The 22,722-nt window shown below is 46.7% G+C and overlaps 1 protein-coding gene across 2 annotated transcripts in view; it reads right to left on the bottom strand.

The window, feature by feature from the left end:
- Window positions 1–22,722, bottom strand: part of Eftud2 (elongation factor Tu GTP binding domain containing 2) — a 43,350-nt gene that overhangs the window by 3,398 nt on the left and 17,230 nt on the right. For both annotated transcript variants that reach the window (XM_005369093.3, XM_013354451.2), the window contains exons 9-20: window positions 22,489–22,571; window positions 20,380–20,546; window positions 17,098–17,222; window positions 12,328–12,391; window positions 11,924–12,014; window positions 8,797–8,932; window positions 6,098–6,225; window positions 5,575–5,768; window positions 3,931–4,042; window positions 3,449–3,589; window positions 2,043–2,144; window positions 1,237–1,319 (exon numbers count right to left, since the gene is read on the bottom strand). In XM_005369093.3, the coding sequence (XP_005369150.1) occupies window positions 1,237–1,319; window positions 2,043–2,144; window positions 3,449–3,589; window positions 3,931–4,042; window positions 5,575–5,768; window positions 6,098–6,225; window positions 8,797–8,932; window positions 11,924–12,014; window positions 12,328–12,391; window positions 17,098–17,222; window positions 20,380–20,546; window positions 22,489–22,571 (1,426 nt within the window). The remainder of the gene's footprint in view (window positions 1–1,236; window positions 1,320–2,042; window positions 2,145–3,448; window positions 3,590–3,930; window positions 4,043–5,574; window positions 5,769–6,097; window positions 6,226–8,796; window positions 8,933–11,923; window positions 12,015–12,327; window positions 12,392–17,097; window positions 17,223–20,379; window positions 20,547–22,488; window positions 22,572–22,722) is intronic.

The following is a 22,722-nucleotide window of genomic DNA, read 5'->3' as shown; positions in this document are numbered from 1 at the left end:
TTGGTCCCTCTGAAAGCAACAAGCACTCTTAACCACTGAACCATGCCTCCTGCCCTTCTGTCTGCTTTCTTGAAAAATAAGGCTGGGCTGGAGAATAGCCGGCAGCCATATGAGGAGTTGGGTTCCACTTCAAACATCCATTAAAAAACAAAAAGCAGACAGGTGGTGGTGCCTGTCTTTAATTCCGCCACTTGGGAAACAAGTAGACAGATCTCTGGGAGTTCAAGGCCAGCCTGGTTTATGTGAGTTCTAGGACAGCCAGGGCTACACAGAGAAACCCTGCCTCAAAATAAAACACCCCAAAATATAAACAAACAAGAAAAACAGTTAATATGTAGGGCAAATTTTCCAAAGCTGATAGGCAGCTAGGAAATTCTCAGGAGGGAATGTCAGAGCAGAAAGGGCTACAGTCTGGAGTAAGCTCGAGCATCTCATTAGCCCTCACCCCGTCTCAGGATCCACCCAAAGCTGTGGTTGGGTAGGGCTGAGTGAGTACGGGAGAGCGAGGCTGTCAGTTCCAGGTACAAGGTGCAGCGTTCCCAGCTTCCATCATTTTTTCTTTTTTTCCTCTGAGATGAGGTCGTATGTGTAGCCCCAAATGGCTTCAAACTTGCTATATAGATAAAACTGGCCTTGAACTTGCAGCAATCCTCCTGCCTTTGCCTCCCAAGTGCTAGGATTACAGATTTAAGCCACCATGCCTGTTTTTTTGTTTTGAGACGGGGCTCACTATGTAGCCCTGACCCTGGAGCTCTCTATGTAGAGATCTAACCACATCTGTTACCTGAGTGATAGGATTAAAGGAATGTATGCCACCGTATACCACTATGCTCCCTCCCCTTAAAACGAACAATCTCACATGGCCCAGACTGCCCTCAAATTTGTTATATAGTTGAGGCTGGCCTAGCACTCCTGATCCTCCTGCCTCTACCTCCCAAGTGATGGGACTGCAGGCATTTGCCACCACACCTGCTTCCTCCTTCAAGCATTTGCACATGTGTGTTTACATGTACATGTGTGTTCAGGCTGATGTTGGGTGTCTTCCTTTCTACCCCCCCCCCCCCCCTTTTTGAAGATGGACACAAGAAGTCCCAGGCCAGCCTGTGCTGGAGTGAAAACAAGAAAGTGTACAGAGTAATGGGTTTCTTCTTGGCGTCCTCCCTCCTACCCCCACCACACACCACTGTATTTGTTACTGTCTCCTATTGCTCTCCCTTGCTCCCACCCTCTGCTTACTTCTTATTGGGTGTTTCAGCAAAGCATTTGAGGGAGGATGTTTCTACCACTGTCTCACAGAACGTCACAACTGGGTCAGCCACCTAGGCAATGAGAAAAAATTGAGGTGAAATTGAGTTTGGTTGGAAGAAGAGAGTTCTACCTAGGGAACTCTGAAGCATTTCCCCTGCATGAGCTCCCTAAGTGGCTCTGCAACCATAGGCTAAAGACCTGGCCATGCTACCAACCAAAGAGCTGGGGAGGAGAGGAATTCTGAGTCAGGAGTGAATGCCCTAGGGTTCAAACTAGGCTCTAAAACTAAGGCTTTAATTATGGTCGAGTAAAACTTCCGATACCTGCTATTCACTGAATAACCCCTGGGATATGACAGAAACAGTGCTAGGGACCCACTGTGAGCATCTGCTCCATCCTGAAGTCCCAGCCCCAGGAGTAGAGGCATCTAAGAGGACACCTTGGAGAGAATATGCCATACCATGCGTGGTTCAAGGTGCTAGGTCAGACTTGGTGATAAACCCTGAGAGTCAGCTCCCACTCTCCATAACACCACCCACACTGAAGCAATCACCAGAGATTGGGTAGTTTCTTTTCCTAATAAAGGGACGAAAATAACTCTGGATCGGAGCCTTGACTTTAAATGCACGACACTGAAAACGACGCAGGGATCAGGGTACACCCATTCTTAGAATCTTCCCGACAAAGACAAGCAGAAGTGCTTTCTTCAAAAGGGTCTAGTGGGCATCCAGGGGAGCTGAGGTCTGGCACTTAGGACATCCCTCTGGACTGGAAGCCAGGCTAGGGGAGGGCACCTTGATGTCGATCTCTGAGTACATCTTCCGCAGGTCGTGCATCACACAGTCCAGGTAGAGCTCCCCAGTGCCCAGGATCACATGCTCGCCAGACTCTTCCACCTGAAAGACAGCAGCCCCAGCAGTCATGGCCCCCTCCTCTTGTCTTGGGACACAGCAGATGTAAACAAAAATCAAGGCACTAGAGATGAAGGTACCAAAACTTGTTATCAGAAGCAGCGACTGTTTCGGTTTTTTTCCCCTCCCAAGATAAGGCTTCTTCCCTGGCTGTCCTGGAACTTGCTTTTAGACCAGGTTGGCTTCAAACTCACAGAGATCCACCTGCCTCTGCTTCTCAAATGCTGGGATTAAAGGCGTGTACTACCATTGCCCAGGCTCTTTCAGCTCCTTAAAAAGTTCAGTGGAGAGCTAGGGTCAGTTGAGTGGTCAAGCATTTTCTCTGCATGACTGAGACCTTGGGTTCAATCTTTAGCTCCCTCCATATCCGCCCCCAAAAAACCAAACAAAAACAAAAAATGGGTCTGGTGGTGGAGGTAGAATCAGAGGATTCACCCTGACCTTGAGGTCAATTTGGTTTGTACAGCTAGTTCTAGACATTCTAGGTCAACCAGTAAGTGTCTGTTCCCAAATAAAGAATCCAGAGGGTACCACCCTAACCAGTAGGTCCCTAGGACAGCAGGACCATTTAGCACAATGCTGATGAGTATGACGTCACTGACTTGATTCCTACCTTCATCATACACGTTAAATCCGTCCTTATATCCACCAATGTAAGCTACCCCTTTAACTCTCCCTTCCTGCCTCTCAGGAATAGTTTAGTGGCAGCTTCAAGAGTGTATAAGAATCAGTCACTTTTGTTTAATCTTCTGTTTTTATTTTATGTGTATGGGTGTTTTGCCTGCATTTATATGTGTGCCTCACATGCATGCCTAGCACCTGTGGGGCCAGAAAAGAGCTTCAGATCCCTTGGAACTGGAGTTACAGATGGTGGTAAGGAGCCATTTGGGGGCTGGGATTAAACCCGGGTCCTCTGGAAGAGTAGCTAGTGCTCTCAACTGTTGAGTCATCTCCAGTCCTGTTTGTAGCCCACAATGGCCTTCAATTCCCTAAGTAGCTAAGGCTGACCCTGAGCTTTCTGCATCCTCCTGGGAGTAAAGGTGTCTACCACCATACCTGGTTTCAAACTGTGTGCATCTTAAGGACTAAGGCTATGTAGAGTCGCCTGACGAAACATGTACGCGCTCCAGTTCTGTCTTGCCCTTACATGGTAACGGGTGGGCTTGTCCATGAACCAGGCTGTGGGAAACAACAGCTCAGGAACACTTGCTGACTGCCAAGCAGTGACCATACAGAGCAGGTAGCTGGGGCAGGTATGGCCTGGCAGCTGCTGCAGGCCTTGGACATACCTTGGTGGTGAGCGATGGATAGCTCTTGTTGACCTTCCGCAGGCCGTCAAGCATTTTGGGCAGCTCTGAGGGGTTGACTGGCTCCACAGCAATCTTGATAACAGATGTGGTATTGAATTTCAAGGGCCGGAAGATCTGAGCCTGGGATCCAAAATACAGAGGAGTGAGGCCCTCAGGGGTGGACAAGAAGGCACAGGCCTAAGGGAGAAGCTGAAGTCTTGGTTCCCCAGCCGAGAACCATGGCACAACTGGGGCCCGATGTAAAGGACCATTTGCTCCCAGCATCTTGGCACAGCACTGGGAAGGAAACGAAGCACGTCTCCTAATTCCTAGAATGTGGCAGGGTGAGAGTGCATGCGAGCGCCAGCTAAGAAACAGTAATGACTCTGGATTAGGACCTTCTAGGTTCAAAGCTTGTTTGCTCAATGACTATGGTTCCTTCTGCCTTTCTAGCTCAATGTGCTCCCCTTCAGAAACACTACCTCCTCATTGCCTCGGGGTTCAGTTATGGTTGCTGTCTTCACGATCGGCTGATCGACACCTTCAATCAGAACCCAGTTGCCAGCAGGAACACGATTGACCTCAATGTGGTACCTGCAGTAACATCCAGAAAACAAGCATAGAACCTCGTCAAAGCGTTCACTCCATAAAAATGCACCAAACAGGCAGGGCGGTGGTGGCACACGCCTGTAATCCCAGCACTCGGGAGGCAGAGGCAGGCGGATCTCTGTGAATTCGAGACCAACCTGGTCTACAGAAGGAGTTCCAGGACAGGCTCCAAAACCACAGAGAAACCCTGTCTCTAAAAAAAAAAAAAAAAAAATGCACCAAACAACCGCTACACACCAGGCACAGAGCCAGGAGCAGAGGAGTAGCACGGATCCTCTCTAGCAGGGAGAGCAGTGATGAGCAGTCCCACGGGCACAAGGACAAGTGCGAGGCGAGCATGTGATGTATGAGGATGTAATGGGAAAGCTTCATTCCAAGTGGAGACTCCTGGTAAAAAGCCACTGCCTGGCTCACCTCTGTGCACTAGAAGCTAGCCTGGTCTACATGGTGAGTTCCAGGATAGCCAGGGCTACATAGCAAGACCCTGCATCACAAAACAAAAAATAAAAAAGGCCATTTCTAAGATTTATCTAATATAAGGGACTGCCAACCCCACAGATATTTTTAATTTCATTTTTCTTCCTCCCTCCCTTCCTCCCTCCCTCCTTCCTTTCTTTCTTTTTGGTTTTTCAAGACAAGGTTTCTCTGTGTAATAGCCTTGGCTGTCCTGGAATTCACTCTGTAGACCACGCTGGTCTCGAACTCACAAAGATCCACCTGCCTCCGACTCCCGAGTGCTGGGATTAAAGGCATGTGCCACCACTGCCTGGTCAGATATTTTAATTTCTGAATGCTTCAATTTTCTTCTGCCTTCCAGAGAAAGGGTGGATGTGAAGAAGAGAAAGGGGCCATTGCTGGGGCACGGCAGGCAGCCACATTCCCTAGGGTTGCTCTGGTTCTGTTTGTTATCGGATGACAACAGCCCGAAGGCCCATGCTAAGTCTGATCAAGCACACCAGGAACTCCAGAGACTCAGTCAGAAAACAGACAGCAGACATCTGAACAACTGCTTTTGGGAAGAAGCCTAAAGCAGTACGTTAAGGGACAAGGAAGACATGAAAAGTGATAAAGAGAGATGAGCCAACAGTTGAGAGCACTGGCTGCTCTTCCAGAGGACCTTAGTTTACACGGAGGCTCACAACTGTCTATAACGCCTGTTCCAAGGGATCCAAAGCCTCTACAGCCTGCTTGGGCAGCAAGCATACACATGGCACACAAACATACAACCAGGCAAAACACTCATCCACATTAAAAAGGGAAAAAAGTAAAAATAGAAATTCTACTGAAAAAAGCTTTACTCCAGACACCCAAAACTCAAAAGGAAAGCTCCTGACATTCCAACAGGAGTCGCCCTTCAGCCCTGGAAACCTTAAGAACTAGATGTGGACAGATGTGCCCGGAGTGGGGTCATCTCGCGCAGTACTGTACCAACCAGGTAGGACTCTTCTTAACACCCGTGACAGTCCCAGGACAGAAGCCCCCATGTGTCCTTGTAGCTCTGGTCAGGAGTACAGTACCTGGCGACGGAGATCCAAAGGCGGCCCACGGTACAGATCTGGGAATCTTCCTCATCTTCCAGAGTGTAGTTCTCCCCCAACACCTTCACAGGCTGCCCAGCATGGATGGTGCCACTTAGCACCCGACCAAAGGCATGAAACTGAACTCCGTCATCTGTGCTGTACATCTTAGTGGTGTGGCACATCAGGGGACCCTGGCGGAGGGGACAGAGAAGAGCTTTAGCCCCGTAAGGCCTGAAGGGAATATACCTTCCCCCGACAGCAGTGCAGGAGCTATGAGGAGAAAGGCCAAGCTAAGGACGATGTGGACTCCTGGAGAAACTCCCAACTATGCATTCCCCTTCCTCTATGAAGGGCCAACAGGAGATTTGGACGCAACAAAAATACAAATGCTACTATATCCCAGACAGGTGGTACAGACTAGCAATCTAGCATAAGGGAGGCTGACGCAGGAGGACTCCTGAGAGTGTAATGCCAGCCCGAGTTAGAGTGAAAACCTCTGCCATAAAACATTTTCCCTTACATCTGGGTCACAGTCACTCATGGCCTCGCCAAGGTCGGAGTCCACGCCGCCAGTGTAGGTGTGCTCGATCTTGGGTTTGGCGCCCACCTTTGGAGATGGAATGTGCTGCACACACATGTCCACAAAGCCTGGAGGGAGAAGAGGAAGCCATTAACACTACTGCACTGCTGCACACTCTGGCAGGGGAAGTGGATGGAAAGAGCAGGCTCAACCCGAAGTGTTAACTTCTAGGGAAGTCAATTTCCTATGAAGAGCAAACACACACGTTTGGAGTCACACCAAGTCAGAGAAATTTAAGAAGTGGGTTTCAAGCTCGGCGGTGGCACATGTCTTTAATCCCAGCACTCGGGAGGCAAAGGTAGGCGGATCTCTGTGAGTTCGAGGCCAGCCTGGTCTACAGAATGAGTTCCAGGACAACCAGGACTATTACACAAAGAAACCCTGTCTAGAAAACCACTAAACAAAAAGTAGGTTTCAGTGAGACATAATTCCGTAGACTCCAGCTGACAAGAAAGTTTTTTTTTTAAAAAAATATTTATTTATGGGGGCTGGAGAGATGGCTCAGTGGTTAAGAGCATTGTCTGCTCTTCCAAAGGTCCTGAGTTCAATTCCCAGCAACCACATGGTTGCTCACAACCATCTGTAATGAGATCTGGTGCCCTCTTCTGGCCTGCAGGCATACACGCAGACAGAATATTGTATACATAATAAATAAATAAATATTTAAAAAAATATTTATTTATTATTACACAAGAGGGAGCCGGATCAAATTATAGATGGTTGTGAGCCACCATATGGTTGCTGGGAATTGAACTCAGGACCTCTGGAAGATTAGCCAGTGCTCTTAACCTCTGAGCCATCTCTCCAGCGCCTGACAAGAAAGTTTAAAGACTCTAAGTAAGCCACGGCCACAGAGATTCCTGCTCTACTGAAGCCATGTATTTACTGAGTACTGACACTGAGCCAGGAAAGCGCCTTATTCCTTATGCTCACTTAGGATGGGCCTCAGGGGGCCAGCTGCCCTCTGAGAAACACTGCACATCTAAACTCAATAGGTAACTGTTTCCCTAACAGATTAGTAAAGCCATGAAACAGATGCTCATTCAGATACTGGGACTGCTAAAGTCTTTTTTCTTCTCTGTCTGAAGATGAAACCGAGAGGTCTACAAAAGAGCCACAGTCCTGGTTCCAGGGGCATCTGCTTTGATGTGTGTCCAGTATCTTCAGACTGATGGCCAGTCTAGGGCTAGTATGATCTTTAAAAGGTTCAGACACCTAATTTCCACCAGCCTGAGAATCAATGGCTGCTGAGGACCCTTTCCTTGTCCCTCTACTACTCATACTTTCTAGATAGGTTCTCACTATATAACCCTGGCAGGACTGGACTTCCCTTTGTAGACTTGGCTAGTCTTGAATTCATGAGATCTGCCTGCCTCTGCCTCCTGAGTATTGAGCTTAGACATGCATCATCACACCCTATTTTACAGCTATGTTTGTTTGTTTTGTCAAGAAAGGGCTTCTCGACTGGGCGGTGGTGGCGCATGCCTTTAGGCGGTGGTGGCGCATGCCTTTAATCCCAGCACTCGGGAGGCAGAGGCAGGTGGATGTTTGTGAGTTCGAGACCAGCCTGGTCTACAGAGCTAGTAGTTCCAGGACAGGCTCCAAAGCCACAGAGAAACCCTGTCTAGAAAAAAAAAAAAGGGGGGGGGGTTTCTCTGTAGCTTTGGAGCCTGTCCTAGATCTAGCTCTTGTAGACCAGGCTGGTCTCGAACTGCCTCCCGAGTGCTGGGATTAAAGGTGCGAGCCACCCCCCCCCCCTCCCGGTTTATATAATGAGTTCCAAGACAGCCAGGCCTGGATAATGAGACCCTATCTTCAAACAAACAAAAATAAGCTCAGGCCTTTCCTCAGATAGTTCAGTGCTCCCCCTGCTCTGGCATCGGCTTCCACAGAACAGAAAGAAGCTCAGAGGACAGAGGCTGAAACCACGCCCCTGTGTGGACAATATGAAATGTCCCCCACACGCTCCCATTTGAACTCTCAGTCTCCAGGTGGGGTACTGTTTGGAGAGGCTGCAGAACCTTAAGGAGGTGGGCCTGGCTGTAGAGAGTAGGTGACTGGAAAACAGGTTTTGAGTTCCACCCCCAGCCCAAGCTGCTTCCTGGTTTGTGAAATTATAAGGAGGCCTGGCTGCCCACTCTCACCACCATGAACCCACCATGTCTTCCTCTCCACAATGCTGCACCCTCTTAAAGCACAAGTCGCAATCAGCTGTCTCTGTCAGGTGTTGTCACAGTGATGAAGAAAACCAAACATCTCCTGAGTCCTCGCCTGTGCCTTCCCCGCTACTTCCCTCAGCATCCACCTCCTGCCCGATCCTGTAATCCAGAGCCCATGGCCTGCTACCCACCTGACTCTCCTGATGGCGGAAACCTAACTCTCTTTTTCCAACACAAGAAACAACTAAAGAAAACAGCTGGGGGAAGTCCACTGTAGTTGGTCCTGCAGGGACTTGTGCCTGAGGCAAGCTGTGGGAGGACACACAACACTGCTTTTGTTGTTGTTTGTTTTCTGTGGTATCCTGTGGCCTAGAGTGTCCTGTGAACTCCTAATTTAACTGCCAACTTGTAGGACTGTGGGTGTGAACCCCGATGCCCAGATGAGGAGAGTAATGTCAAGGGCCTTGGGCTATTTATTACCTGTGAACTCGCCAAAGAACTTTTTGCAGACTAGCCTGAGCAGAGGGCGGATGTTCAGCTTTAGCTCCTCCTTGGTCAGGTGGATGCCAAGTTCGTCCAGGGTCCTTGGCAGGCTGGTGTCCACATCACCCACCACCTATGAGAGAGAAGGCACCGGCTCAGCTCTGTGACCGTCCTAGTGAGGCACTACACATGGCGGGGGAGCCAAAGAGAAACCTTAGGCAGTCTTCTTCACGGAGGGCTCCTGGCTAGAGTAGTTTGGTTTGGAGGGATGAATCTATACTACCTAGCCTTCAGGAGTGAAGCTGACCTGGTTAAGTTTCCACATACCCCATAAACTAAGAATTGTTTGACTACTGTCAGTGCTGCCCCCTGGTGTCTGACAAGCAGTATTAAGGCCACTCAAGAAATCTCTTACCCCTCCTACTTAAAGACTGCCCAGATTTAGAGGCCCATACTGAAAGGAACCAAAAAAGGCCACCTGTCAGGACAGGGCCTAGCTAAATCATACTCTGCAGACTCAAGGTCTCACCATGGAGGCAGATTCTGTAAATTTCTTTTATTAATCCATTCCAGCCTGCCATGAGATACTAAGGGTTTTTTTTAGCACTGATAAATTTGAGCCATTTTATTCTATTGCTGTGTTTTCCTCTTTTGTGGGCTGGAACGGCCACACACGCTTGATTACATGTGTGTCTCTGGACACAGCACCTGATTAAACACCAACCTGCATATCATATTACTGTCTTGGAAGAAAGGTTTGCATGAAAATTCCTGTATATTTTCACCTTTTCAGCTCTGCACTTTAGCACAAATTCACAGAAACATGTTACATTCTACTTAAACTCTAACTGGCCCTCCTCCTTTCCCTCCCTCTCTCTTGTGTGGTACTGTGGATACAAGGGACTCTCACCGTGAGGTAGATGCTTCAAAAATACACTATGATTCACTTACTCAGGTTCCAATGATTTCAAACATTGAGCTTCTTTCCAAGTCCTGTTCTTACTTTTGTTTTGAGGCAGAGTTGAACAACTAAGATGCCCAGGCTATCTTTGAACTAACTCAATGGCCCAAGCTGGCCTTTACCTTCTAAAACTCTTGCTCCAGTCTCTGAGCACCTAAGACTCTAAGCTTCACAATCAGGTGACAACATCCTTACTAACCTTCCATAACACACACAGAAAATCAAGACAGCCATTGTGAAGCTCTTACAAACACTCTAAAAACCAAACAGGCTGGGCAGTGGTGGTGGCGCACACCTTTAACCCTGGCACTCGGGAGACAGAGGCAGGCGGATCTCTTTGAGTTCGAGGCTGGCCTGGTCTACAGAGTTCCAGAACAGCAGGGCTACACAGAAAAACCCTGTCTCAAAAAAACCAAACTAAACAAAAACAAAACTAAAACCAAACAAATAAACAAACCAACAGGCATTCTTTTAGTGACTGCAAAACACTTCATTTTATGAGACTCCATGATTTACTTAATCAGGATTTCAATGATAGAAACATTTAGCTTATTTCCAAGTTTTTCCTTTCCATGCAGTTATAGATAATGCTATAATAAACACCTTTCTTCGCTGAATGTAGGGGCTTACTCCTTTAATCCTAGCACTCAGGAGGCAGAGAGAAGCTGATTCCTGGGAGTTCCAGGCCAGCCATGGCTATATAATGAGACCCTGTCTCAAAACAAACAATCTTTTTTTAGAGACAGAGTTTCATGTAGCCTAGGCTGGTCTAGAATGAACTCTGTAGCTTAATCTTTCTGCTATCATTTTTCCTAGGTGCTAGAATTACAGGAGTGTGTTAGCACACTTGGCTGAAACATTTCAGGAGTATTACAGTATTTCCTATCTAAAATGTGATTTATGTGCATGGCTATGTGCACCACATGCATGCAGGTGCCTGCAGGGCCCACAAGAGGGCATCACACCCCTCTAGAACTAAAGTTAAGAGCAGTTGTGAACCTGTGGACATGGGTGTTTAACTGAACTCAGGTCCTCAGTAAGAGCAGTAAGTATTCTTAACTGCTGAACCACCCCCCTCCAGGCCCCTTGTTTTTTAGGGACAGGGCTTCAAGGTGTCAAGGCTAGCCTCAAATTCACTAAGGAGGTAGGATGACCATGAACAGATGCTCTGATCCTATGTCTCTACTTCCCAAGTGGTGGAATTATAGGTATATGACCCCACACCTAGTTTTATGTGGTGTTAAGAATTAAAGCCTAGACTTTGTATCTGTCAGGCAAGCATTCTACCGCAGAGCTACACTCCAAGACTCCTAAACTTCTTTAAAATTTTTATTTATTTTACACGTATGTACAAATGTACCGAACATTATGTATGTGGTGTACCATATACATGCAGATACCCATGGAGGCCAGAAGAGGGTACCATATGCCCTGGAAATGGAATTACGGATGTTTGTGAGTAGCGCAACATGGGTGCTGGGAAGTGAACTCAAGATCAACAGTGTACTTTAACCATCAAGTCATTTTTAAGCTTTCTCAGAGGTTTTGAAGTTTTCTTGGGTTCTCTAACCCTACTGTTCTGAAACTTCCTATTAGATAAGGATGGCCTAGAACGCAGAGATCTAGTGTGACACTGCTCAAACGGGTTTGTTTTTTGTGGCAGAGTTTCTCCGTGTAGCCCTGGCTGTCCTGGAATTTACTCAAAGACCATACTGGCCTCAAACTCACAGAGATCCACCTGCCTCTACCTCCTGAGTGCTCAAAGGTGATTACTAAACAGTTGATAATGGGACTGGGAGATGGGCATGTAAAGAACATGCTGTGCAGGCATGAGGACCAGAGCTGGGATCAATACCCACCTATAGAGCTGTACATGCCTGCATAGATGTCTAATCCCAGCACTGAGGGAATGTGGAGGCTTGCTGGCCAAGCAGGTAGTCAACTGGTGAGCTCCAGATTAAACTGTCTCATTAAAAACTAGGTTGGGACTAACACCTGACACCAACCTCTGGCCTACACACATGTATGCATAAGCATATGCAGCTGCTCATGAACACACATTCCATACAAACATCCTCACACCCTCCCAACACAAAATGAAAACAAAGAAGTGACGACCTAGCAGATTTAAGGCAGACCTGAAGCAGGTGGCCCATCACTCACCTGTGCAAGGATCTTATAAAGGGGCTCCAAGATAAACTCCACAAAGCTCCTCTGGGAGCTGCTGGTTGGAGCCTTTTTTGTGAACTTTCTCCTAAAGAGAAAAAGAAGTGTGAGTGACCAAGGAGGAAGAATGTGACTTATCCCAAGGGTTCATTGCCTAAATCCTAAATATGAGTAGAAGCCGAGCAGAGGGAGGACTCTAGGTGATCACAGTTTCTAAATGGGTCCTGAGAGGACTCACAGCTATGTCTGACCTGGCCTTGAAGACCTGGGAGGTAAGGGGGGCTCTCCCTCCACTAAGCTCAAGAGACCAAGCATTCCAAGCTGCAGAGATGGCAGTTCATGCATAAGATAAAAGCAGGTCATCACCAGTCCACACAAGCAACGTCCCACATGATACTTACGTTTTGGGATTGAAGTAGATGTCACCCCAGAGTCTTTTAGCAAATTCCTGGTAATTAATGTCACCTGTAGAGGAAGCCACACAATTACAATTTTCCTAGGACAGGGTAGTTCAAAATTCTGTTTTAGGTGCTGCAAGTTGTAAAAGCACCTTCCTCCCAAGGTCTAGACACTTCCTTTTAATTAGACAGCCAGATACTGAGGCACAGAGGACAGGACTGGCTCAAAGAGACAAGGCCTTAGCAGAGGCAGAAGGAGAACCCAGGCATCTTCCAAGTGCAAGGGTCCTTCCTAGGCCTAGGCAGAGGACCAAGCTATAAACAGGGACATGGCCTGTGTCCTCTGGAGGGATATCTACATCCCGTCTGCAGTGGCATCCATCCTTTCTGAAACCCATGTGGACCATCTTCTAGCTGCAGGGTCATCACAAGGTGCCACGGAGTGGACCCCTAACCCCCAGGAGTTAACCAACCTGGGGAGTAAACACTGAAGCCATCCTTTCTTTCTGAACAAAGTGTCTCACTGTGTAGCCATGTCTGGCGTGGAACTCACACATAGATCTGCCTATCCTTACCTCTTCAGTATACCCTATTGGCATGCGACACCACAACTACCTGTCTCATTTTTTACTAATTAGTATTTTCAGTTTAACTACAATGTGAAATTTGATCAGACTGAACCAAGCAGCCATGGCTTTTAAAATTCCTTCTCTTCTCACCCAGGGAGGGGAATACTACGTAGTATCAGAGCCCGTGCCTAGCATGTATGAGTCCCTAATTAGGGCACAACCCCCAGTTTCACAAAACAACAAAATCCTCCTCTGAGCAGAGAGCTCCTGAAGCTGCATTCAATTAGAGAGCAGAGAGTGCCACCTAACTCCTACACAGTCTTACTTGATGGCAGACACAAAGGAAATGCACGCTCCTTTCCCAAAGCCACACTTCCTCTCCAGACTTCTCGCATTGCAGCTACTGCTGCATGACACACAAGGGCCAAACCCATCTCTCCTCTGCTCTCCTTCCTGCTCTTCAGACACTGCATTTTCCATTTTCACTGTTAAAAAGGAGTCTCATGTAGCCCAGGCTGGCTTGAACTCACTATGTAGCCAATGACCCTGAACTTTGGATCCTCCTGCCTCTTCCTCCCAAGTGCTTAGATTATGCGTATGTAACACCTTGTCCGTTTTACTGAGGATCAAATCCAGGCTTCCTGCATGCTATATACTCTGCCGACTGAGTCCCATCCCTGCCTCTTCTTTCCTACTTTAATTAACACTTACCAAACCTTCCCTGACTCTGTAAACTGTTCCTCCAGCCATGCCCTTTACAGCTGTTCTTACAGTGTTGTATAACTGCCACTGGACTAAACTTGGAGAGCAGGAGACTAAACCCAGGGCCTCATGCTTGCTAGGCAAGTGGTCTACCACTAAACTACCCTCTCAACTTCAATAGCTTCTTAAGTAGTTGCAAGAAGACTGTGTATTGTAATGCAGGTTTGTAATCTTTTTCAAGAGACTGAGGCAGGAGGATTCCAAGTTCAAGGCCATCTTAGGACACCTACTAAGACCCAGTCTCCAAAATGGATAAAACCTTCAACACCTGCAATAAAGGACCTACCACTTCAAAGTTTAATTAAAGGGTGAGCAGACAGCCCTCCCATCCTTCTCCTTTCCAGTCTCAGAGAACAATAATCCCCTTCACAACCCTGCTCTGAGTGTTGACAAGATACTCAAACAGGCAGTGCTTCCTGAAAGCCCGTCTTTCAACTGTTCTGCAAGCACCACCACAGTCTTTAATAGCTCCTAAATGCCAATGGAAGCAAGTACCTGGAATCTCAAACCCTCCTCCATTAGGCCCCAATATTATCTGTCTGTTCTTGCTATGTAAGCACTCTACCAATAACATATATACTCAAACTGTGTGTGAGTGTTTGTTTTGTTGAGAAAAGGACTTATGTCACTTAGACTGACCTTAAACTCACAATCCTTGCCTTCCTTGGTTGCTGGGATGGCAGGTATGTGTGTAGTACCACACCTGAAAATGGTCTTCCAGCTGTTTCCAATAGGCGTTTTCTCCTTGGTGGCATAATGCACCGTCACCTGCACAGGCCAAGAATGATGATGCCTGTCTTCACTGGCCCTCCAGTAAGGCCTTCCAATCCTGTAAGCCTGGAAGCACTTGGCTCTCACTGTACCTGTCAAGCCCTACCATCATCCTCTAGCCTGTCCTGCTGGAAGGTCACAGAAACTGTCCTCCCCTCCATCCTTCAGCTGTACCTGACAATAAAGGCATGCATCTATCTCTCTATCTCTCTCTCTATCTATCTATCTATCTATCTATCTATCTATCTATCTATCTATCTATCTATCTATCTATCTATCATCTATCCATCCATCCAGAGAAACCCTGTCTTGGAAAAAAGAAACTATACCATCTTAGCCAGCCATGGTAAGGTAGAAGTTTAAGGCCAGCCTGGGAAACATGTTGAGTTCCAGGCCAACCTGGGATACAGAGTGAAACTCTCAAAAGACAAAAGCATAAGGAAACTGAAGCAAGTCTACCTTATGAGTCAGGAAACCTTTGATTTTGCTTTTCATGCTGCTACCAAGGACACTGAGGAACACACAGATTCCTCTTGGACCTCTGCTCATGTTAGTCTTACGCACTGTCCCTCTACTCATTCAGCCATCCATCACTTATTATGTAGGTGCTGGGGATAAAGCCCAAAGCTGCCTGCACACTAAGTACTTAAGTACATGCTACCTCGGGCTCCATTCTCAGTCCCATCCACCCATAGTTTATAACTGCAAAACAACCAGAACCAATGTTTCAGTGATGTGTGGAAATGCAGGTGTCTAGATGTAATATCTTTTTTTTTAAAAATATTTATTTATTTATTATTATGTATACAATGTTCTGTCTGTGTGTATGCCTGCAGGCCAGAAGAGGGCACCAGATCTCATTACAGATGGTTGTGAGCCACCATGTGGTTGCTGGGAATTGAACTCAGGACCTTTAGAAGAGCAGGAAATGCTCTTAACCGCTGAGCCATCTCTCCAGCCCCTAGATGTAATATCTTTTTAAAAACAGATTTACTTTTTAATTTATTTTTTATGTGTATGAGTGTTTGTCTACAAGTACATATAAATAAATAAAAATATGTAAAAATAAATATAAAGGTAAATCTCACAGAGATCCACCTGCTTATACCTCCTGAGTGCTAGGATTAAAGGTGTGTGCCACCAGCGCCCAGTTAGTTTTTTGTTTTTCGAGACAGGGTTTCTCTGTAGGTTTGGAGCCTGTCCTGGAACTAGCTCTGTAGACCAAGCTGGCCTCAAACTCACAGAGATCCACCTGCCTCTGCCTCCTAAGTGCTGGGATTAAAGACATGTACCATCACCACCCAGCTAGACTTTTTTGTTTTTTTTTTTTGGGACTTTATTTATTTATTTATTTATTAAAGATTTCCGTCTCTTCCCCGCCACCGCCTCCCATTTAGATTTTTGGTTTTTAACTTAGTTTTTGTGGAATTTTTTTCCTTTAATTTTTTTAAAGATTTATTTACTTTATATATGAATGTTCTATCTGCATGTACACCTTTATCTCAGAAGGGGGCATCAAATCCCACTATAGATGGTTGTGAGCCATCATGTGGTTGCTGGGAATTAACTCAGGACCTTTGGAGGACCAACCAGTGCTTTTAACCACTGAAACATCTCTCCAGCCCCATCTGTTTTGAGAACTCTCACATGGCCCCATCTCCTCAGCTCTAAAATCAGGGTAACAATAACCCTCTAGAGAAATCTCACGTTGACATACGGGACTCCTGAGGCCTGTAAAGGCTGACTGCAAATCCAATGAGTTCTCAACGAGGCCTATCACACCTATCACGTTTACATGTGACTAGAGATGGGTGGAAAGATAGCAAGGAGCACTAACGGTGCAAGTCTGTTCACCCTGGAAAAGGACTGAGAGTACTTTATGGGCATAAATCCTACAAACCTTGAGGAGGTCTCATTCTAGGAGGGATGTTTATTTCTAAAACGAGGTCTTTTTTTTAGACAGGTTATCCCTGTGTAGCCCTGGCTGGCCTCAAACGCAGAGATCTGCCTGCCTCTCCTGGGTGCTGGGATTAAAGACTGGCACCACCACATCTGGCTTCTTCCTAATTACTCAAAAATTGTTGTTATTTAGACAGGGTAGAAAGATGGCTCAGTTGCACAGAGATCAAGAACCCAAGTCTTGCAGAAGACTTGGGTTGAATTACCAGCCCCCACATAAAATAGCTCACACCCACCTGTATTCCAGTTCCAAGGGATCCCACATCCTGTTCTAACCTCTAATCCACACCTACACCTACACAATCTTAAAAGGAAGCTGGAGAGATGGCCCAGAAGTTGACAACACTTGTTGATCTTCCAGAGAATCCAGGTTGGTTTCCAGCACCCACATGGCAGCTCACAACCATCTGTAACTCCAGTTCTACAGTGTCCCATCAGTTTTTCTGGCCTTTGTGGGCACTGCATGTGCACATATTTAGGGGCACACACACAAACTCACACCAAAAATAAAATTCTTTATCTTAAAAAAATATTGTCTAGAAACAACTTAGCCTGAAGAAAGGATTTGAGACCAAAAGGAGCCCCAAATGTGGCAATAACAAGTGATAAAGTAATCCCTTCAACTCCCATCACAGCACAGGGCTATGACAGGAAGCCAACTTCTGCAGGAAGGGCTGGGGAAGCTGGCGAGACGGCAGCAGGCAGAGCTTACCAAAGGTGTCAGCATAGATCTTGGCAAAGGAGCCCAGTGTGAAGCAGATGCTGTACTGGGAGCTGGAGAAGCAGACGTTGCCCAGGAGCGGGGAAAGGATCAGGTTCTCGTCGGTGGAATACATGCTGAAACAGAGACTGCTGTGAGCCAGCGCCGGACTGCGAGGACCCGGACCAGACTGCTGCACCACTGCCATCCAAGAGGAAGGACAGCAGCTCCCATCAGTCTTCATTCTCTGGCCCGGGAGGTGCTGGCCTGAGAGTCTTAGATTTGCCAAAAGCCTGGTCAAGAACGTGAATGATGGAGTCCCTCACTGACTCTGTAAAAAGCTGATGTCCCAGAGCTGGGACATTCTGCAGTCTTAAAAAAGCTAACCACACAGGACAGATAAGGGGAAATCTGTAGGATAGAGATAAAGACCTCAGAACACAAATGAATCTAACGTGATCAGAGAGAGAGATTTAGGAGACATCTCAATTTAGGAGATATTTAGGAGACATCTCAATTCCAATACAAGTGGGCATATACAGGGATGGGTCATGCTTGCCTAGCACATGCAAGACCCTGGGTTTGAGCCCCAGCACCACATAAACTAATAGTAGCCAATATCAGGGGGAGGAATCAGAAGTTCAAGGTCATCCTTGGCTCTACAGGAGGTTCCAGGCTAGTCTGAACTATTTAAGAGGCCCTTTCTAGGGGTGGAGGCATACAGGTGGGGACAGGACACAAACACCACTGGAAAAAGAGAGAAAGAGCAGTGTTGCTCCTCCCCACTGTCACTGTCTTTTCTGTTTGGCTTTCTGCTGCACAAACTCCTGTTGACTCTTTCATTTCACTGTTTCGTAGAAAGCAGAGCCCAGGCCCTGTACACAGCAGTCAAGAGCTCCAGGATGGAGCTACACCCCAGCCCAAACTTTTCAAACAACTTGAGAGCCATTCAGAAAGCCAGGAAGGGAGGTGTAGACCTGTAATCCCAGCATTTGGGAGGTTCAGGCAAGAGGCTCAGGGACTCAAGGAGTACGATGACCTGTGTCATCCAGTACCATATCCTACAGCAACACTGCTAACAAGGGCCTCAGAGCAACTTAGATGTGTAATTCTATGCCACCTCCCATACTCACTGATGTGGGCCTCAATCTTCCAGAACACACAGCAAAGCTTCTTCATTTACTCGGCCCACGTTAACAGTAAGACAAGTGCAGCCAATACCACTCAGCAGCAGGTGCCATATGGCAAGGGAGCTAGACCAACTAGCTACTTCATTTCTTTTAACATGCCAATAGGCAATTTTTCTTCATTTACTTGCTTAGTTCTTTTTTTTAATTTACTGACTCATTTATTAGTTACATGGGTGTACAGCATGTATGTGTGGGGTGAGCGTGAAGGTCAGAGAACACATTTATGACATCTGCTCTCTCCTTCCAACTCTGTGGGTTCTGGGGATTGAATATAGTTAGGCTTGTGCAAGTCCTTTATCTGCTCAGCCATCTTATTAAGTCCTCTTTTTGTTTTTTTGCGATAGTATTTCACTCTCTAGCCCTGGTTGACCTCTAACTCATAGCAATTCTCCTGCCTCAGCCTCCTGAGTGCCAGGATTATAGGTGTGAAGCATTATGCCCAACTTATTTTTTTTTGGAAGTCGTTTGCTTAATTTATTTTGTGATGTGGGAGTGATTTCTTATTAATAAAGAAACTGCCTAGACCCATTTGATAGGCCAACCTTTAGGTAGGCAGAGAAAACAGAACAGAATGCTGGGAGAAAGAAGCTGAATCAGGGAGTCGCCATGATTCTCCCACTCCAGGCAGACGCAGGTTAAGATCATTCCTGGTAAGCCAGCTCGTGGGCTACACAGATTAATAGAAATGGGTTAGATTAATATGTAAGAGCTAGCCAATAAGAAACTGGAACTAATGTGTCAAGCAGTGTTTAAAAGAATACAGTTTCCGTGTAATTATTTCGGGTAAAGCTAGCCATGCGGGCGGCCGGGTGCCGGGGACGCAGCCCCGCTGCTCATATTACAACACCTCAGCCTCCTGAGTACCAGGATTATAGGTGTGAAGCATTATGCCAACTTATTTTTTTTTGGAAGTCGTTTGCTTAATTTATTTTGTGTAGGTGGTGTGCACACTCAGAGACCAGAGGAAGACACTGAGTGCCATTCTCTAGTATTCTCCCTTTGATTTTTGAGCCAGGGTTTCTCACTGAACCTGGAGCTCATCAACTGGCCAGACTGGCTGACTATGTGGCTGCTTTGCCTCCACCTGGCAGTGCTAGATCACAGGTGTGAGGTACCACCTAGCTGGCTCCAAGGACGTTAAGGATCTGAACTCAGGGCTTCATGAAGCAAGAACTTTACTCACTGAGCCATCTCCCTTGCCGAAATCTGAGCTTTTGAGATAAGGTCCCTCGATGTTACTCAGGCCTAACTAGAACTTGCTGTGTATGCCAAGCTAGTTTCAACCTTCTAATCCTCCTGCCTTGGCCTCCCAAGTGCTGGGACCCTAGGCATACGTCACCATATTGCACCTGATTTTTTTTTTCGTTCTTCTTTCTTTTTTTAATAGAAGCAGAGTGAGCTTTGGGGCTGGAGAAATGGCTCAGCAGGTAGAGCAGCACATTGCTCTTGCACAGGACCTGGGTTCAGTTCCCAGCACTCACATGGAAACTTACAACTCCCTGTAACTCTAGCTTAAGGGAATCTAACACCTTCCAACCTCTGTAGACCTCTGTAGGCATCAAACACACAGGCAGGCTAAACACTCAGATACCTAAAATAACAAATAAATAAATAATAAACTTTAATAACCCACTTAACCTGCCACGGTGTGTGGTAAAGGTGAGACTGCCGTCAGGTATTGGCAGCGCACGCCTTTAATCCCAGCACTTAGGAGGCAAAGACAGGTGGATCTCAGTGAATTTGAGACCAGCCTGGTTTTACAAAGCAAGTTCCAGGACAGCTAGGAATGTTACACAGAGAAACCCTCTCTCGAAAAAACAAAAACAAACACAAAACAAAACAAAACGTGAAACTGCTTTAGATTCTACTGACTACAAAACTGGGGATGTGTTAATACTACATGACTGGTTCAGACACTGAGCTGTTGAAGTCAGGCTTGGAGGCAGTTCTGAAGAGACCCAACATGTCCTGTTAGAACTGACAGGCTCACATGACAACACACACCAAAAAGTAAGTGACTCCCAGAAGTCTTCAAGTGTAAATTTTAGATTTATGAAACCCAGACTCCCCTAAGGACAGGAAATCCACTCCCAGGAGTCTATACCTTATTAATCCATTGACCTCATCCACAATGTGTCGAAGTTTGTAATAAGCATCTGTTGGGGGCAGTTTCAGCTCCAAGATCAGCCGGTCGATTTTGTTGATGCACACGGTGACTGCTAACCTCTCCTGCACTGCGTGCTTGATCAGACGCTCTGTATTCAGCATCACCTGAGAAACACAGGGCACACGTGGACAGCAGAGCCAAAACAGACACTCTCAACACATTCGGTACAAGGGGGGAAATGGCCTGGGGTAAAGGATCAGCTGGAAGCATCATCCCCAGGGCAGAACCCAGCAGGTCTGAGAAGCAAGTAAAAACAATAGCAGTGCTGGGAACAAGGACATTCTGAGTCTTTTCCTCCCCCCCTTTCTGTGATCCTAATGATTAAAGCAGAGCTTTGTACACTTGGGGAATGCTGCCTCTGAGCTACGCCCCTCCCTGTTTTAGTCTATTCTTAGACAGGGTGTCACTACACTGCTCAAGCTAGTCTCAAATCTGCCGTCTTCCTGCCTTGACCTTCAGAGTAGTTAGGATGACAGGAATGTGCCACCATGCTTGGATGAACAAGCCATGTTTTGCCTTTTTTTTTAAATTTTTTTAAATTTATTTATTTATTTATTATGTATACAACATTCTGCTTCACACACACCAGAAGAGGGCACCAGATCTCATTACAGATGGTTGTGAGCCATCATGTGGTTGCTGGGAATTGAACTCATGACCTCTGGAAGAGCAGTCAGTGCTCTTAACCTCTGAGCCATCTCTCCAGCCCCCCCTTTTTTTTGAGACAAGGCCTTGCTCTGTGTTCTCAGCCTGCCCCAAACTTGCAGCAGTCCTCATACTTCCTGGGGAGCTGTGATCACAGACACACAAAGCTACAGCTGGAACACGGACCGTTCCAACACCTGTGTGCAGAAGAGTGGTAGATGTGTGGGTGGCTGGGCATTACTAGCTGTGTGCAGTGAATGGGCCTGGAGGTGAAGACCACAGCAGCAATGAGCACCCCAGATCTCTGATTCTAAATAGTGGTCTCCACTATACAGGAAGCCACGGCTTGTTGAAGAAATGTCTGGTTTAGGACTGGGGCAAGGAAAGTGTGTAAGAAGATAAGTAAGTACCCAAAACATGATGAGCTGGGTCAGGAGGATGAAAAGCCAGTTACAAGGAACTCTTGATAGCCAAAGATGAGTCCCAGACCATCAAGATACATGAGGATATGCTGGGTATGGTAGTGCACACCTTTAATCCCAGCATTTAGGAGGTAGAGGCAGGCAGATCTTTGTGAGTTCTAGGACAACCTGGGCTACACAGTGGATTTCTTCTTCTTGAGACAGGGTTTCTCTGTGCAGCTCCAGCGGTGCTGGACCTCCCTCACTGTTAGCCTTGAATTTAGAGATCCGCCTGCTTTTGCCTCCCAAGTGCTAGGATTAAAGACACGTGACACCCAAGCCTGGCTCTTTTTAACTTTTAAAATTACATTTATTTATTTTTATGTGTGTAGGCGTGTGCATGTAATAGCGTGGTGTGGAGGTCAGAGGTCAACTTTTGGAAGCTTGTTCTCTGCTTCTACTACGTGTGAGTTCAGGACTGAACTCATGTCACCAGACTTGTAAGGCAACAAGTACCTTACAAACTGAGCCACTCTGAAAGCCAAGTAAGATCTCACCTCATTACAAAACAAAAAAAAAGGAAAGAAAACAATCTGTAAATACTTTTATACAACATGGGAGAGGACACGAGAGAGAGAGTGTTCTGGGTACAGAGAGAAATCATAAATAGATGAGAATGAGTTCCTCGTACAATGCTTGACTGAGTTTGGACTGTTAAATAAGGTGTCTCTGGCTCCCTCTGCTGGTATCACACTAGTGACCATAGGAATAAAGTTAACGGCATTACCCAATTTTTCAGTTTAGAATCATACAATTCCAACTCCAATCTCACTTTGAACAATCTCAACTTTGAACATCACTTGCTTCCCTAAATTCAGAGCAAACCTGAGCCTTACCCACACGAGCTTTTATGTTCCCTGGTTCCCAGCTCTCATGGCACTTTGAGTAATGTGTAGGAGGCACAGTAACAAGGGACTAGCTTCTAATGGCCCACACTTACCCCCTCAGCCGCATCAATGAAAAGGACCACTCCATCCGAGATTCGCAAGCCAGCTGTGACCTCATCAGAAAAATTCACATGTCCTGAAAACCGAATATCCAGCCATCACTTGGTAGCCTGAGGCACTTAACCTGTGGGACCTGAGGAGCACTGCCAAGTCTGCAAACCCCAATACTCCTCTTCCTGCCCACAGCACTCTGCAGCGCATAAATTTCTCCCAGTAGAGTCCCACCC

The sequence above is a fragment of the Microtus ochrogaster genome, unplaced genomic scaffold (genome assembly GCF_000317375.1).
Source record: "Microtus ochrogaster isolate Prairie Vole_2 unplaced genomic scaffold, MicOch1.0 UNK44, whole genome shotgun sequence".
In the NCBI taxonomy this organism is placed as follows: Eukaryota; Metazoa; Chordata; class Mammalia; order Rodentia; family Cricetidae; genus Microtus; species Microtus ochrogaster.
The sequence above is the reverse complement of the archived record's forward strand: the minus strand, read 5'-3'. Positions and strand labels throughout refer to the sequence as shown.